The 18,358-nt window shown below is 33.5% G+C and overlaps 2 protein-coding genes across 5 annotated transcripts; one reads left to right on the top strand and one right to left on the bottom strand.

The window, feature by feature from the left end:
• Window positions 1-547: 547 nt before the first annotated feature.
• LOC125057393 (meiotic recombination protein DMC1/LIM15 homolog) lies at window positions 548-3,369 on the bottom strand. Its single transcript, XM_047661060.1, has 5 exons — window positions 2,912-3,369; window positions 2,637-2,801; window positions 2,349-2,451; window positions 1,654-1,821; window positions 548-1,035 (listed from the first exon to the last, which is right to left on the bottom strand). The coding sequence occupies exons 1-5, from the start codon at window positions 3,232-3,234 to the stop codon at window positions 778-780; spliced, it is 1,017 nt and encodes a 338-aa protein (XP_047517016.1). The 5' UTR covers window positions 3,235-3,369; the 3' UTR covers window positions 548-777.
• A 406-nt stretch (window positions 3,370-3,775) lies between these two features.
• Window positions 3,776-16,461, top strand: LOC125057281 (zinc finger CCCH domain-containing protein 18). 4 transcript variants are annotated; one of them, XM_047660880.1, is made up of 16 exons: window positions 3,776-3,897; window positions 4,458-5,183; window positions 5,435-5,568; window positions 6,011-6,094; window positions 6,294-6,429; window positions 6,880-7,033; window positions 7,473-7,620; window positions 8,120-8,304; window positions 9,252-9,420; window positions 9,949-10,136; window positions 12,164-12,229; window positions 13,139-13,292; window positions 13,858-13,945; window positions 14,026-14,143; window positions 14,773-14,846; window positions 15,998-16,461. In XM_047660880.1, exons 2-16 carry the CDS (start codon window positions 4,460-4,462, stop codon window positions 16,132-16,134), a joined length of 2,559 nt encoding a protein of 852 aa, XP_047516836.1. In that variant the 5' UTR covers window positions 3,776-3,897; window positions 4,458-4,459; the 3' UTR covers window positions 16,135-16,461. The 4 variants fall into 4 exon arrangements, with proteins under 4 accessions (XP_047516836.1, XP_047516834.1, XP_047516838.1 ...); XM_047660878.1 differs by having other exon boundaries at window positions 12,149-12,229; XM_047660879.1 differs by having other exon boundaries at window positions 3,778-4,164; window positions 12,149-12,229.
• The last annotated feature ends 1,897 nt before the right edge of the window (window positions 16,462-18,358 follow it).

The following is an 18,358-nucleotide window of genomic DNA, read 5'->3' as shown; positions in this document are numbered from 1 at the left end:
CGGCGCAATTAATGATACTACAAAAAAATAAAGTTTACTACATTCACTAGCATCGTTTGTAGATAAAAGTAAATTTAGAAAAATCAAGTTTTTTCTAAAGCGGGTTCCAGCTTGATGGAGCTATCATTTCTGCATACTTTTAAATTTTAAGCGCGAAAAATTAATGAGATCGGAAAAATATCGAATGTTTTTCTATTAGTTTAGATAAGTTAGATCAATTTATGGTCTTTTTTTAACTTCTACATTGTATCTAAAAATAACTTATTTCAATTAAATTAAATTGACTTTGTGTGTAGCTGTTTATCTAATCACTAACCCACGCCTCATGGACACAATTGGCTCAATAGTGTCACGCCACTATGACGAGAGGGCGATTCTCAACGGACTTTGACGCAACGTGTGCCTTGATTTGGAATTCTTTATAGGGTTAAAATGTTATCTCTGACTGCGCTGAATCACTCACTCTACAAGCAATTAATTATCGTCTACAATCTACGAAAAAACGTATATGGAGTGAGATCGAATATAGAACATTGAATCGTAAATTTGGCTAAAATAAATAAAATGAAAGGACATTAGTTTTATATGTATTAAAACAAGTTTAAAAATACAATTGTTAACATGCGATGCTGATATGTTCAACTAATTAATACTGATTATTCAATCCGTGCAGAGAATTTATAGGTAAATAAGTCTTTCTGTATCCAAGACTTTTCCGGCTTTATTATAAAGCTTTTATTGAAGACAATGCTTAAAAAAATATTACACAGAACTTGTCTAATCTTTAGCATCTGCGACCCCTCCACTCGTAATAGAGAACGTTGCTTCGCTCTCAGGCAAGTCTGGAGAATCGTATATTTTTGCGATACGATTCTCACCTCGACCTTTTCGTAGGGATATTCTAGTAGTAGATGCATGGGCTAAAATGTTACCCCCAATAGGCTTTTTGGGATCTGCCTGAAAGGATAAAGTAGCCCCAGGATCTGACGTCATCTGATTTGTAATAAATACCGCTACGTTGTATTCTTCAGATATCTGAATGAGTAATAATATACATTTAAAACGTTTATAAAAAACAAAATTATTTTAATTATTGAATAAGAAATGAATTAATTCACTTCAAAAATATCTAACCACAGTACGTTGATTTATGGCGATTTATTTTTCTTAAATTATCATATCCGGTTTCTTAAATTGGGAGGCAATATGTACCCGGATCCTATTATCTATTATTAACACGCGCTTGGCTGATAAAACATTGCTGTCTGCGACCCAAAGTGATAAAATTCATACCACTACTCATAAGTTAAAACTTAATGAATATAAACTTGTATCATCGAACGTCGAAATGGTTATAATCACGTTGTTTTTATGACACCTGATTATATACTATTCCTACTAGACTACTTTATAGGTCTTCTCTGCTTAATATAATTGTATTTTTGCTTCTTGGACGTTTAGTTTTCCTTACAATGATTTTTTTGGTTTGAATTACGTATAGGAAAAAAACTCCATTGTTCGACGGCCTAGCTACTAGGCTGACTGTGCAATTTCAATAAAGTTTTCTCAATATCCGTTATCAAAAATTGTAATGTTGTGGTGCGAAAAGTAGATATTTAAATCAGTAACTACTTATTGACATATTTAACAAACCTTCTGTAATCTAGAAAGAACTTGTGCCAACTTCTGTTGTCGGTCTGCTAGTTCTCCACGTCCAGAGAAATCAACCCTAAATAGGGCCATTATAGAGTCGATAATGAGGAGTTTGAAAACTCCCGCCTCTTCGTGAAATTTCGCGGCAACAAAATCTAGTAATTCCGCCTGCGACAATTAACTTAGCTAATCTTATGAACAGGCGTATTCAAATACGACATTCGTTTTATATATATTAGCAATTGTGTATAGGGTTTATTTACAAGTATGAATTATTTTTATATCCTAAATAAAAAATAGAGTAACAAAGAGATGCTGTCTCCAATAACTAGTATTTTCTATATTTAATTTAATATATAAAATTCTCGTGTCGCGGTGTTTGTAGTTAAACTCATCCGAAACGGCTTGACCGATTCTCATGAAATTTTGTGTGCATATTGGGTATGTCTGTGAATCGGACAACATCTATTTTTCATCCCCCTAAATGTTAAAAGGGTTTTAACTTAGGCCCTAAATTTATGATACAGCATTAAAAAATACATACCACCATAACTATCACCATCAACCCCTATTTTTTTTATTATAAATGATATGCATGGCAAAACGATGTTTGCCCGGTCAGCTAGTATAATATAAATTACTAGCATTTAAATTTGCCACTTTGCAAAATTAATACCTACTCAGCTAGAAATTACCTGATGTTCCGAAGTATAAGCTCTTGCATACAAAACATTATCCAATACGCCATTTTGATCTAAATTAAATCTATCTGCTATCGGCCTTAACCTGTCGGGGCGACTGTTTCTTTATTAAAGAAATATGTTGTTAATATGACACATTAATCTAATTAATAAAAAGAAAGAATTGTTTTAGTCATCCAGTTCAAATCCCTGGAGGAATTATTTCTGGAATTAAGGAGTTAAAGCTAGTGCTATAAATTTGATAAGCATGTTTCAAACTTAAGAAGAATTACAAAAGGATACAAGGTATGCTCTGTATCAAGGAACATGACCTTCCCACCACAATAGCTACCATTAGGAATTTGCGTGGTTACACAAAGTGTATGTGACAATTGTGTTTTACCAGTTCTAAATTCACCAAATACTTCTGTTATAGCCATCGACTCTATGCCACCCGCAAGGAGTTTGCTAAAACAGTAAAAATTCAATAATAATATTAATAGGAGTTGAGGAGGAAAAAAGTTACTTTACAATTATAATAAATAAATTTTGTATATGATATAACTGACGTTTCTTACTCAAGTTCGCTGCTGCCAGTGCTTATTTTAAACACTTGTTTTCGTCTATCACTCACTTCCAGTGCTGTCATAAACCCGAGGCTAACTACTTTGAGACATGCTTCCTTTATTTTTTCTACTTTCGTATCCGAAAACCCTTTTATATTTGACAATTTTTTCTTTGTTGACATTTGGATACCTTTTATAGTACAAATTCCCGCACTTTTTAGTTTTTTAATATCGGCTACATTAATTCCATGTTTTTGTAATATATCTACATCTTGGAAAAAACTTTCTTCTTCATCGTTTTCGGAAATATTCTCATCAAGAGCTTGATCCATCATATTACTAATCGAAAGACGATTAAGTACTTAATTTTAATGTATTTTAGTAAGTTATTGGACAGGTATTATAAATATTATTTTTTAGAAACTTACAACTGCAATTTCAATGATATCAATCTTTAACTAAAAAATTTTTTCTTCAAATTTGCATCGTTCAGTTTCCCGCCTAAAAAGTGACGCATTTTTTAAAATTAGCCCAGAGGGCACGCTAAAGTTCTTCGACCATACTGTCTATGATAGTTTTTTTTTGGAGTTTATGGCCTAGTATCTGTCTATGATAGTTAGTTGTTAATTACACAGGTGCCGAATAGCGCCTAAGAAATGAAATGCGTTACGCCTAAGTTAAGGAATCCATTTTTTTTATTAAAATTTATTAAACAAAATCAATCAATACAGGAAATATCAATTCGTAATGAAAATACGTTTTATAAAAGTCTGTGGTTTACCGCTTTGATCTGTGTCACATTTACGGTGCGTATAGAACTTTATTATCTATATTTTAATAATAGATAGGTCATAGGCTATAGTCTATACTCTTCTATAATCTATGTTGTTGATTGCTGCGAAGCTATGAGAAAAGGCGATCGACGCAAATTGAAGATTTTAAATTATAATTTCCTTTATTAACCTCAAGAATTTTTCGCCTATTCTTCCTAAGTTAAGGTAAGGGCGTAAGCTATCATATCGGAAGTTATAAAAGTGATTATTTATTATGTTATTATATATTTCCTCCTGTATCACAGCCATGTTGAAGTAGTGTTGATTTCAATAAGTTTTCGTCAGTTATCGTTTTCTAGAAAGTTAAAAGTTTTCACGAATGTATGTGACAGACCTGAGTTTCGTTTTGTGTTGTGAATAAAAAGTTAAAAAGTCGTAAAAATGAAAAGTGTAAAGTGCCACCGAAACTGGCGTCGAGGCGTCCACTCTAAGGTAAGGCTAGATGTGTCTACATACATCAGACCTAGTAAACTACAATAAAGTGAACTCTTGGTCATAACAGTGTTTTTTCAGAAGTACTTGCGTTACTGTACAGAAAATTCAGCAACAACTAATCCATGAAGCTCACTTAAACACAATTTACACTAATTTTGTTTCAAAGTTTTTTTTTACTTTTGCTTTAATTTACTTACCAGTATTCTACACAGTATTTAAGTTGTGCTTGGTTAGGATGGGTCAAATAGTGGAGTATTAGTTCAAATCTTCCTTCATAATTTATCTTTCAGGCATGGATTCAGAAGATTCTAGAGATGCCGGTGATACACAATCAACCTCAAGCAGTAGTAGTTCAAGTTCCAAGAGTCGAAGCAGGAGAAGTTCATCATCAGGGAGTTCTAAAAGAGATACCAAATCACCTCCACATTCACCAACTCCATCTAAAAATTGCGAGCCTCGTTCTCCATCTCCCAACAGCAGGTCTCCATCTCCTGAAAGGTCACTTAGTAATAAACCACAAACACCAGATAACCTGAGTGGAGCACATTCAGACATAAATTCTCCTGAAAACTCAGCCCCAGCTTCTCCAGCTGGACCAAAATCTCCCGATGCTCCAAAATCACCAAGTGATGTAGGATCAAATATAGATTCTCCAGAACGCCCAGAACAATATTCATCAGGGCCTAAAACACCTCAAAGTAGTAGTTCTGCAAAATCAGTCACAAGGTCCCAACCAGTTTCACCTGATTCTGCCTCTCAAGCAACATCTAGAAATAATGAATCACAGCCTCGTTCTTCATCACCTTCACCAGATAGGACTTCATTATCACCTCAAAGACCAGTAGTTAGCAATAATGAATGGGAAAATAAAGATAAATGGAGAAGACACACAAAGGCAGAACAGAAAATGGTTTCTGTGCCAAGGGAGAGAAGCCAATCAGAATCTAGCCAGTCAAGTAGAAGTTCTACTTACAATAAAAGAACAAATGCTAAGGATACTGAGGAAATTTCAGATGGTGAATATGTTCATATAATTTATGCTTGGTTATTTTAATCTATAATATTAATGTTTCATTTTTTTGGGATTAAGTTAATAACTGTATTATTAATTTGTGTCAAATTTACTCTTGTGTAATTGCAACAAGAGTCTATTCTATTCTTGAATTTGAATGAATAAATTTTTTATAAGAATAATAATTAGCATCAACATTGTTATTGCAAGTATTGTTTTTCTTGAAATGTTTACTTAAACTCCTAATTATTGCAGGGGAAATGGAATCTGACCAGGAGGATAGAAAATCTGAAGCTAGTAATAAACTGGAAAGCAAGGAAAAAAGTATAAGCCATGAAGATTTATCTGATGTGTCAGACTTAGATTTAGCTGATGAAAAGACATCAAAGGTAAGATAAAAATAAATATCACATAAAACCTTTTTCCCAAAATGTTTTCTTTTTAGAGCCATGATCATTTTAGAAATTAAAAACAAATTTTTCCAAGGTATATTCATCTTATATCAAAATTGTAGCTACATATATTGTATATACACATATGTATGTCTACTTCAGATGTTTTTAATGGTTGCCTTTAAACTGGTATTGTTACCAGTTTTGTATACATTAACTTTGGCTCAAATCTGAGGCTTTAACATTGTATGCATGGCCTAACAATCTAAGCCATCAAAGTGATATTCTAAAAGTCCTTGCAAAGTACTTAAATCTATGTGTAATTTAGAAACATTTTATTTTCTCTTAAGTAATAATGTTAATCAATGGACTGGGTTCAGTTATTACTTCTAATCATTTTATTTAAAAATTTTGGCTAATAATCAAACTAAAATTTTAGCCAAAATCTAAGAAGCCAGAAATAGCAAATGGAGAACCCTCACCAAGGTATGAAAAGGACAAGGAAACACATAAAATGGATAAGGTATGAGACATAATTCTAAATTTCAATTTATTTTTTAATAAAAATAAATTTTAACAAATCAATGTAAACCAGGGTTAATTAGACAAGAATGTTAAATAATCTTTATGCTGCCCTATATCTTATTGGAATAAGTTGACATTTATAAGAAACATTAAATAATAGAAGTTTTTTTTTTTTAATACTTTTATTGTCTTTCAAGGCACCTCTAGAGAAAATAAGTAATACTGAAGATGCAGAAGAGCAATTGGACTTTGAAGCGGAAGAGGGTGAATGTGTTGAGCCAAAATCCAAGGATCATTCCAATGGTGATATTGATGACCAAGCTGCTGAAAAAGGTATTTAATAACATAAAAAGTTACAACACGCTATGTATATTTTATTTATTCCTATTGTAGTAAATATTGATAGATATTATTAGGATTTCAAGACTTCATAGTCTACTTATACATAAGAGAGTACAATTTTTTTTTTTTAATGGAGCGCATCGTGCAATCAGTCTTCTGACTATGAGCAGATGAGTTGTAGGATGGTTTGTAGAGAGTACAATTAACATATAAAACTCTTTTAACATAACTAGATTATGTACTGACGATTACTCTATTCACAAATGCCGTAAACGAAATAATGGTATATATTTCTTGTTTGTATCTAAAGTGTTATTTAAAAAATTATTTAAATTTAAAGAAGAAACTCTAATTTTTGGCTATGTTTATCATTACTACTATCCTTACAAAAAGGGAAAAAGGATTTAAATTAAAGATTTATTTTCTTTTTATAACTTATAGAAGAAGAATTGAAGCCAGGTAAGCGTTCTCGTGGTTCCTCGTTGGAGGAGGGTGAAGTCTCGGATGAAGCTGAACGGAGACCTGAAGAAAGTGAGCCTAAGCCTGTCTGCAGATTCTTCTCGAGGGGAGCTTGTACTTGGGGCGTTAGTTGCAGGTAGATATTTGAATGAATTAATTAACATGTATTGCATATAAATGTTTTTAAATCATTTATTCATATTGGTAACTGATTGGCATTACTAATTGGTAATGTACGAACTCTTTAGTTTATAAAAGAAATAAACAGATGAACAGAAGTTGTTATTTTTTTATAAAAGAAGAAACAAAGATGACTAAAAAAGTATATTATATTTGATATCAAATATTGAAATTGTGTATTACAAAATATGTGTATTATAATTATAAAGAAATATAAACTTCCTCTGTGTCTTAGTGGCTATTGTGCATAGCTTATATTCATTCTATTTTAATAAATATTAACTATTTATATAGGCACCAACGACTGATCTCCTACTGAACCTATAAAGTAAGGAGCAATCATCCTGCATTGATTCCAGAAGTGGGTCATATATTTTTTATTTTACCCTTCCCAGATTCCTCCACCCCGGTGTGACGGACAAGGGTAATTATAATATGTTCGAGGTGGTTCGAGGAGTTCCGGCTGGTGGGTACCCCGCCACGCCCCGGGATGTTGCCCCACCAGAGTCTGCCTGGGAAAGAGGTCTGCGTACTGCTAAAGAGGTAAGTTTTAATGCTAAAAATATAGTTTCTAGAAAAGGTATATTGAGAGAAATTAAACTGACAGTCAGACCTGTCAACCGAAAAAGAACAAATATATGGATATCTTAAAAACAAATGAACCGATTTTACTAAAACTTGAACCATTTCCTAGATTGGAATTCACCTTAGTTTGTCAACAAACAAATATACATAATAATATTATTTTAATTTGAATGTTCATAACAAAGTTACTAGTGGTAAATTAATAAATATACTCAGAATGCTGATAACTTATCGAAATGGAAATAACTCCCTCTCACAACTCGCCTATTACGTATAACCCTGGGTTTTATTCGCCGGAAATGATATTTGTTTGATACCTGTGGTAGTAACGAGATATATCACATGAATATCTTATAGTAATTGTAATACTATTTTCGGTCATTACAAAAATAAAAACTGGCTGCTGGGCTGGTATTATAGAATATATGTAAATATAAAAATATATGCTTTATTTCAGATGCTTCGTATAGCAAACAAGCGTAAAGAGCAAGACATGGATTTCGAAGAGAAAAAGCTCCATCTATCTGTTGGAGGCGTAGTTCACGACCCGGACGCTGATTTAGCGTACGCGGCCGCGGCCGTCGGCGCCTCACCGCCCCCGATACACGAGGCGCCACCGCCACGCGACACGGAGGCATATCGGTGAGTTTGAGGAAAGAAATACTTAATACAATACATATAACATATATACAAAAAAAAAGTGCGTGCGTATAAAGTACACATGTCAGAAGTTAAACTTCTTTGGCAAATTAATTTTTAAGTCGTGTTCATATTTATTCAAATCTAATCTAAAACTTAACAACACATAATGTACATAGTATTGTCTTTGATTAACATAACTCATAACATTTAAAGAAAAACGCTTTTTACCGGATTAAAGTTCTTATTGGATTAGGGATCCAATAATATCCAAATTAAAATCTCAAAAAGAAAAACAATCCGCGAAAATAGAGGACACCGTGAGCCATTTTTGCCAAAACCCTCCATCTTTTAGTCGATACCAACTCCGGGGAAATAAATACAGATAATGCAACTTTCTCTGCAGCTGTGATACTTTTTGACATTCAACATCTTTTGTCTTCAGTCACCGTGACCACGCACGCTGTAAAGCACGCGAAACGTCGGATAAATTTAAAATTATGTCAAATAGTTGTAAATTTATAATAATACATAACTTTAATCCGGTAAAAAGCGTTTTCCTTTAAACACATAATGTGTTATAATATAATGAATTTTTCAGTAAAATATACCAAATGTGTGGAACTGATATGTTGGCAGAGGCTGATATTATCCTATCGACCCCTTATATACCATGAAAAAGTTATGTAATCAATATACTACATAGTCTTTTATTGACATAACTTTTACACATTTAAACAAAACACTTCTTTACCGGATTGAAGTTATGTATTATTATAAATTTACAATTATTTTACATCGCGGTCACCGTGACCACGCACGCTGTAAAACACTCGAAACGTCGGTTACATTTAAAATTATGTATAATAATTGTAAATTTATAATAATACATAACTTCAATCCGGTAAAAAAGCATCAATATACATATAATATATATCAAAATATTTCAGAGGAGGTTATGGTGTACCTCCATTTCGTGGTCGGTTACCTCGTGGACCAGTTGACGAACGTGAGCGATACTATGAGAGAGAGCGTGGCTTCGAGCGTGAACGGACTTTTGAGCGGCCGCCCTATTTCGAGGAGTACGGGGTGCCACCTGATGATCCTTCTCACCATAAGGTATTGTTGAAAATCAGGAAAAAATATCTGCTATTCAATATTTCTCAGTGGATTGTGTGAAAATTTAAACATTAAGAACATATATAATAAAAAGTTTTGTTATTTATTTCCTTGATTTTATTTATTTACTATTGCGTAAGAATTAAATAATAATAGGAACTATAAACAGCTTTTATTTTCGTAATTATTTAATTAGAGAGCGTTCAAGTATTACGTAACGAATTTTGGGGGAGGGGGGTCCTTTTGTAAAACGTTACGATGCGGGGCGGGGATTGAATTACGCGTTATTGTTAATATTATATTCGACTTTCCAGTACTTTACACCACATAATGGTGACTTTTAGGTATAAAGAGTCACTAGGTGGTCACGAAACGTCTTACAATACTTGGGTACAGAAAAACGTCACGGCGCGTTACATGGGGGGGGGGGGGGCAATAATCTCCAAAAATTGCGTGACGTAATACTGAACGCTTCCTTACTCTAATCTAAGCAAACAAAATAAAAAGCAAATAATTAAATTTTATCAGCGTCGCGTTCGTGCATCGCGCGAAGTGATAGTCCAACGGGCAGAGGTCGAACGGCGCGAGGGCAGGGAGGGGAGGGAGAGACGCGAGCGGGATGGGCGTGGCGACGAGTGGGCCGATCCTTGGATGAGAGCCGAGCCCGCTGCCAAAAAGCGGAGGGCGCCATCTAGTGATAGCTATTCGTCATCCAGGTATGGCATTTACTTTAGAAATATTTATACTCGCATTTTAATGTAGCATTTTTTTTTGTAATACCGATCAAAAAATTCAAAGTTGACAGTTATAGGTCTATCTCAAGTCAAAATATCGTTTAGAGTGCTGTCAAAATGGTTTGATAGCTTTGGTAGCTACATTTAAGTTTGGCTAATTTGACTGTTCTAATACGAAAAATCTCTAAAATTTGTATATTTAGAGGTCCATCCGACGTTTAGGCACTGCAGTCATTTGGATTTTCCACATTCCAAAATGAATCCGTTACAACCTACAAATTATTATACAAGTTTCCTAATTATCCATAGATATTTATTACGATAATATACTACCAACATGACATGAAACTATTTGGTCGATCCATAGATCATAGAATTCATAAGTTCTAGAAGCGTAAGTGACATTAGATATTACGTGATAGCTCTTTGTTTGAGTCTTTCGACACAAGATAACAGTAAAAATTGCAGTTATATATTTGAATAGTGTATGTAGAAATATATAGTAGTAGTGTAGTGTAGAAATCCAAGAGAAATTATTTTGTATTATTTGTGTCTAATGAACTAGGTCTTCGGGTGATACGGAAAATATTGTCTTTGGTTAACGCGAGTTCTTGATATTTAAATACATACAACTATTTGAATAGATATAACCGCGAATTAATGAAATTGTTTCTCATAAGTTGACGTTCCGAGTTCTTTTAGGGTCTACGTTATATTGACAGATTATAATTTGACATGAAGAGATAAAGTGCCACATACTTTTCTCGGCCGGTAATAGCATCGCTGCCAAGGATATTAGTATTGCCAGTAAATAAAAATTAACCATTATAAGGGGAATTATTTGTTGAAATGTCTTAATAAAACAATGTGTACTAGTATCTAGAAAATACAGTTCTAGGCTTAAATAAATGTGACACAAACCTAGGAACAACTGATACGATAGGTTTTGTTACTTGTACTTATAATATTGTTAGCGGACTAACGCCATTTTGTAGCAGAAACCTATATAAAGCGTGGCAACACCGGCGTTGACTCACTTTTATTTCGAGACTTTGTGCGGAACGGACTTGTTACTAACCTAACCTCAGTAGATTTTAAAAGTCTAAAGTACCTACACGTTCTAATCTTTTGTGTTTACTAATAATATATATATTTTAAGATACCTAGCAATCAGTACCATTCGATAACTTTGCCATTGTAATTAATAATGCATGGAATAAAAATAAATCCATTTTAGTTGGATTTTTATTAGATGTTGCTAGATAGTAAAATTAATTTGAGAGCCAACTGACATTGAATGTCAGTGTGACATTTCAAAATGGCGACGGTAGTACCAATTACAGCCGCCGGCCGAGAAAAGTATGTGTCGCTGTACGTTATATGGACAGAAATACTAAATGCTATATTATCTATTGCCGCTCTGTTTGTATTTGCTATAATTGATTCGCTTTTATATCCATTGAAGTAGTATTTTTTTTAAGGTTCGGAGTTATAGTGTTATGTTATATTATTAATTTATTTTTATCAACTGATAGAGGGTCGCAAGAAATTATTTATTGATTACAAGGATATTTTAGCTTTGTGCACGTTATAAAAATGCACCGTTTGATTTATGCACACAAATTTTGTAGGATTTTCTTTAATAATTCCCATTTGTCCAATTAGGCAGCACATTCAATTGTTTCCAAACTTCAAAGCCCTTTGAGTGCTTTACTAGCATAAAAATTGCATATTTTTATTCTATTTATGTTATTAATTCGTAAATTCTCCCCCCGCTTCCCTCTCCCCCTTCGCCGGGTTTCGCTTTCATAACAAATCGTGGTGTTTCGGTGATCACACTGACGATTCTCAAACTATCTTGCATGCTTTTGATCACTCATTGGGGTTTCGCTGCTACTCTGTTATGTGTATGTGTGTGTGTGTGTGCGTGTGAATATGTGTATGTTGGCGTGTGTGCGTCCTTCATTCCCCTGCGGCCTCCCCTGGGCCTACAGCTCTTCTAATTCCAGCTCGCGAAGTTCTGGAACGCCTGGCACGCGTCGCAAGAGAAGGGCTTCGTCGTCTTCCCGACAAAGGTTAGTAGAAAAGTGTTAGGGATGAAACCAATAGAATTGCTGTTGTCGTTTAAGTACGTCTTGTAAGAAATACAGCTGTCTCTGTCTATTCCATAATTTCTTGGCTGTCTCTTTTTAGTTAGAATGAAACAACGTTTATTCTATTGGTTTGTTCTCCTATGTTACACTTTTCATACATATACTTGCATGTAGTTGCATTGTAGTTAGCGTATAGTATGTTTTGCAATTTATTTATTTTAATTTAAATCCAGGAAGGTTTGGTCGAAATTTTACTTACGTTATATGCCGTCGGATATTTTAAATATATTTATTGCCGAATTTATTTTCGTTTTAATATAATTTCTAGTTATCCTCTCGGTCAGGGACATGATTCGTTTGCTGTCGTAATTTATGTTAAGTACTAACTTATATGAAACGTGTTTAAAAAGTAAGGTGACTTATTTTTGGTTGAATCTTGTTCTTCAAATTAGGTGTATGGCCAATTATAGAAATACCAATTCAATTATATTAAGGTATATGATTGGGTCCAAAGAAGAGTTTTAAAACCTCACTCACTCCGCTGGCCCCCCAAATGAGAATCTTCCAGCGCTGTCCTGTGCCATCTCCCGCCAATTGCTGGTTTTCAGCTACAGCAGTTCCTCCTCCACTCTGTCGATCCAGCGGCTAGCTGGTATCCAGCGTATAGCTGGTCCTTCACCGTCCGATCTTTCCCCATGCGCTCAAGATGTCCCAGCCAACGTAGTCGATCGACTCCGTAGATTGAACTCTCCAAAAACCTAATAAATATGAATAAAATAATTAGTTCAAATTTAAGTCTTTCGAAAATGCATTGGCAAAATCCCCATTGATTAAAATGTCACCTTGCTTTTGAATCTACCGATTACCCGCTTAATTCACACCTACCCACAGACTTTCGCCATCTGTAATTGTACGTGAGCGTCGTTTGGCAAATGCGCGTGCGACGGCTATGAATCCCCCCGCCCCGCGTCGTCGCGCTCCTTCCCCTGCCGCTGCAAGGCAACTCGCGGCTAACCCACCAGCCCCACCCTCACACAGACACAAGGTAGGCCTACGAATCTATGGTATGTATATTTTTAGCTCATAATACAGTCAATTTTGTTAAACTTTTGGTTTTTTTTTAATTCAATAAATTTTCTTAATTCATCAAAAATTAAAACTCGAAGTTAAGAGTGTAAACGATACTTAAAAATTAATTTGTAAATAGTAAAGTAAAAGTTATTATATATATAATATTTAATGGGGCTGAATTTGAAAAACTACTAGGGTCATGTTGTGGGTGGGATGATCGAAGAGGTACAAACATATGAGATATTGTATGTATTTTATTGACAGAACTTTTACACATTTAATAAAACAATTTTTAACCGGATTGAAGTTAAATTTAACCGACGAGTCACCGTGACCACGCACACGCTGTAAAGCGCGCGAAAAATTATGAAAAATAATTGTAAATACATAACTTCAATCCGGTTTAAATTGTTTTATTGAAACATTTATTTTTTGACACAAGGTCTAAAAAATTTTTTTTAAATAATGTGTAACCGTGGTTATTAAAACAAAATTCTTAATAATGGCGCGTTTCGCTTTATTGTGGCTAATGTTTTCAGGATGAACCAGATCCCTATAATCGGGGCAAAGCGGCCAGTCGCAATCGGAATAGAAAAAAATATTCCCGTTCTTCATCTTCTGGTTCTGGTAATAATCTTTCTAGGAAAAGAAGAAAAGAGTTAGTTGTTACTTTTTTTTTATTTTGTGACGTTATTGTAACTTTTCAGAATCGTCCACATCTTCTAGTGATTCTGAAAGTGAGTCTCATTCGTCGTCGTCTTCGGGCAGTTCTGGCGCGCGACGAGCGAGACACGCGAGGTTGATTAACGCCGCTGCTAGACCAAGGTAACACTCAAGAGAATAAATCAATTTTCATATAAAAATTTACTCCATCCGACATTAACAGTAAGTAATAAAAATAAGGAAATCCAAGGAATTCCACAATTTCGTACAAGTAAAAAATCAACCCCCCCCATGTAACTCGCCGTAACGTTTTTCAGTACCCTAGTACAGTACTGTACTCAAGTATAGTAAAACGTTTCGTGACCACCTTGTGTCTCATTGGTTACTATTATGTGGTGTAAGTCGAAATTAATATTAACAATAACGCGTAATTCAATCCCCGCCCCGCATCGTAAATTTTACAACATTACACACACACACACCCCCCCCCCCCCAAAACTTCTTACGTAATACTTAAACGCTCCCTAACATAATGTACACTTGACTTATGACTCATCAGTAAAGAAATACATATTAATGCTTCTGATTTTATATTTACTGCCAGTTCTCAAATCAAGGGTGTAAAACGGGAGAGAAGAACTGGCAAACTCTCCGCCAGTCTTTTTAATCGCCATTGTTTTTTTTAAATTTGATGCGTAGTTTTTATTAACTTAGTTAACACTTAATTTAACACTTGAATTTTTGTGTTAATATACTTGAAACTAGTACAGATTTATTTTATATATTTGCAGGCTCAACGCAAAGTCAACGGGCTTAGCCGCAGCTGTCACAGTCGCAAATAAAAAGGAGGCATCTAGTGAAAACGGTATTTTAAAATTTATTCTATTTTTTTTATATGTTTATGAAACTATTAATGAGGGTAGATGGAAATTTGTATTGTATATAGAGTTTTTTATACATAAAATATTGGATAAAACCTAATTAATTATTATTTTTAAATATATAGTCCAATGTACATAAATAAATTATGCCATAGAGTCTATATTAATAACACCTGTTTTACCAAAAAGTTAAATGTTTTCCCAAAATAATTGCAATGTCAAATTGTCCTTTACCTTGTGTCGATTATATTTTTTAATTTTGATATTCTGTGTTGTACATCATTATAGAATCGTGTTGACGTTTGTAATTCACTTAATATTAAATCATAAAGAAAACAGGCGATAACAATTATATTAAAATAGTAAATTACTTTCAAATAATTACTTTCACGTAAGAATAACGTAAGATATTTATAAATATAAATGTGAATTTATAACATTATTTACATATTGATATTTCGAGTGCTTTCATCGTGGTAATCGCGAAGTTAATATACTGATTTGATATGATAGAATTAGAGCTTGCCTAAACCCATCTTCTCAATACCATTTGGAATGGTAGAAAATTATTCAATCTTTTTTATTCATCGATTCATAATTCATTCTGTCACTTGGAGGAAGGTGTAATGTTTGTAGCTATCATTTATAAATATTTACTCCTTATTCATAAAAATTAAAATTAGTTCATTCATCACAGCGTTAAGGGAGCGTTCAAGTATTACGTAACGCAATCTTTGGAGATTATTGACCCCCCTCCCCCATGTAACTCGCCGTAACGTTTTTCAGTACCCAAGTATAGTAAAACGTTTCGTGACCACCTAGTGACTCTTCAGTTACTATTATGTGGTGTAAGTCGAAAATAATATTAACAATAACGTGTAATTAAATCCCCGCCTCGCATCGTAACGTTTTACAAAATGAACCCCCCCCCCTCCCAAAATTCGTTACGTAATACTTGAACGCTCCCTAACTCAAATTGATAAAGAGACTCGCCATTCGAATATTGGCTGTAAATGTCTACAGTTTTAACAAATAATCGTTCATTTACTACATATACACTTCATTATTTACAAACGAGTAAAAAAAACAAGCTGTGCGTTAATTTGATTTATTATTTTTATTTAATTTGTTTTAGAAACGGGTAGAAAACGCGCAGCAACGTCTCCAGTCGGCGCCGGAGCTGCAAAGAAGTCAGTATCAAGAAGAGAGGAACTTCTCAAGCAGCTCAAAGCGGTTGAAGACGCCATCGCAAGGAAACGATCCAAAATATAGTAATGCATCATAGCTCAGTCTTTTGTTCAACTCGAAGGTCCTGGGTTCGTTAAAATGGTTTTAGCTTCACTCGAATCTTTCCCTAAGGGGTCTTATAAACGTTATGTAGTGTAGTTTCAGTAAAAGTCACATTTTTAATATGGAGTGGTAGAGATATTAGCTAATTGTGGCTTATATATGTTTATGAGTAGCTTTGTCGTTTAGGTCTAAAGCAAAAAAAAAAAGGGTGCGTGTAAGAAGCGTAAGAAGTTATACTTCTTTGGCATTATTAAACATAGTTTTTGATTGCATGCAAATAATTAATTACAATTAAATAATCAAAGACTGGAAAAGGAGTCAATATAGTCGGTTTACATTTGAAAAATTAAATAAATACATAAATATTTATTATTATTCTCTTACATTAAGTGTAACATAAATTCTATTATTATTCGAATGTTGTTTTTAAATTATGTCCAATGCCGTAGCATCTTCCGTGGGCAACTTCATTCTGTTAATTTTGAGTCACGGTGCGCGCGCGTCGTAAAATTTCACTCTCATAAAATTTTCATAACGCGCCTAAAGAAGTATAACTTCAAAAACGTTTAATTATTAGATAGTGTGGCGATTAATTAAATGATGCCCTGTACCAGTTGGTAATGAGATGGCATATTTTTTTCTATACAAAACGCATTTGTTATTTTTCTATAAAAATCTACGACTTGTAGCATTTACATACATAATTATATAAATGGTAGTCGATACAATGATCACACGTGATTGTGATTCTAATGATAATTTAACTCTGATGCTAAAATAATATTCATTATTGAATAGACACAATTCTTTCATTTGTTTTCTTTTTGTTACTCCGGGACTCGAACCTTAGAGTTAATTGAATAAGCTAAGCTATGGCAATCGGCTCTTAGTAAGCGTAAATGAAATACAGTATGTAGTTATTTGGGTATAGGTTCACGTTAGTGTAACACATGCTTAAAACGCGTTAAACGAATGAAATGGCGCTGGTCATACTCTCTCGCTTGCACACTAATGCCATCTCACTCACTTGAGTGTCAAAAAAATAAAATATGTACTTTTATTTAGGCGAGCACACCAATATACAAAAAAATTATACAATTTTCTAATTTAAGTAAATCTGATAATTAAACGTGTTTTAATAATGTAAAATTATAGTTCTAATGTTTACATAAAAGTTGTTAGAATACAGAATGGCCAATCAAAAGCTACTTTAACAATACAAAAAAAAAATTGTCGCATTTTCAGGTATATGGTGTAAAACGTTGGTTAATAGATATTAATAGCAAGTAATTTGTTATTTTCTTTGCTTTACGAATACAAATTAAATAAAACATTAACGCGAATAACATTATTTTAATTATGTCTGTTTGTAAAGATCTTTGAAATAAATTTGTTAATCTTAGTAGATTTCCAAAGATTCAAATTGTATGTCATAATACATTAAATCTATACTTTATAGGTTGTCATTTCTTTACCTCCAAAACATACACTTTTGAAACTGTTTACAACGCCATCTATCGTTGAAAAATTGTTTTGTAATCAAATTAATTACAAAACGTCTCATTCTCGTTGCCCATTATGGTATGAAAGTCTATATTGGCATATCTTATATAGACAACAAAGTATTATATAAGACTGGAAATCATTATCCAATGTTATCACACAGTGAATAGCTTGTAATGAATTGTGGTTTTAGTGAATTGACGATTTCAATGAATAAATGCATTAGTTTTTTATATATTGTTTTTTTTATAATATCAACTTAAATTATAGAGTAGTATATAGTTATGATATATTTTATGAAATATATAACTATTTGAAAGAAATAACTGAATTATTTGTTTTGTCTTAGGGAGCGTTCAAGTATTACGTAACGCGTTTTGGGAGGGGGGGTTCCTTTTGTAAAACGTTACGATGCGGGGCGGGAATTGAATTACGCGTTATTGTTAATATTATTTTCGACTTTCCAGTACTTTACAGCACATAATGGTAACTTTTAGCTATAAGGAGTCACTGGGTGGTCACGAAACGTTTTACTATTGGGTACAGAAAAACGTTACGGCGCGTAACACGGGAGGGGGGTCTATAATCTCCAAAAAATGCATGATGTAATACTTGAACGCTCCCTTATATATAATAACTGCACCGTAACCTGCACCTTCGTAAATCCGTTTGTTTCTAATCAAAACAGGTTGGTATGTTCAAT

This window comes from Pieris napi, chromosome 16 (genome assembly GCF_905475465.1).
Source record: "Pieris napi chromosome 16, ilPieNapi1.2, whole genome shotgun sequence".
Classification (NCBI taxonomy): domain Eukaryota; kingdom Metazoa; phylum Arthropoda; class Insecta; order Lepidoptera; family Pieridae; genus Pieris; species Pieris napi.
Note: the sequence above shows the minus strand (reverse complement) of the source record. Positions and strands in the feature narration are given on the sequence as shown.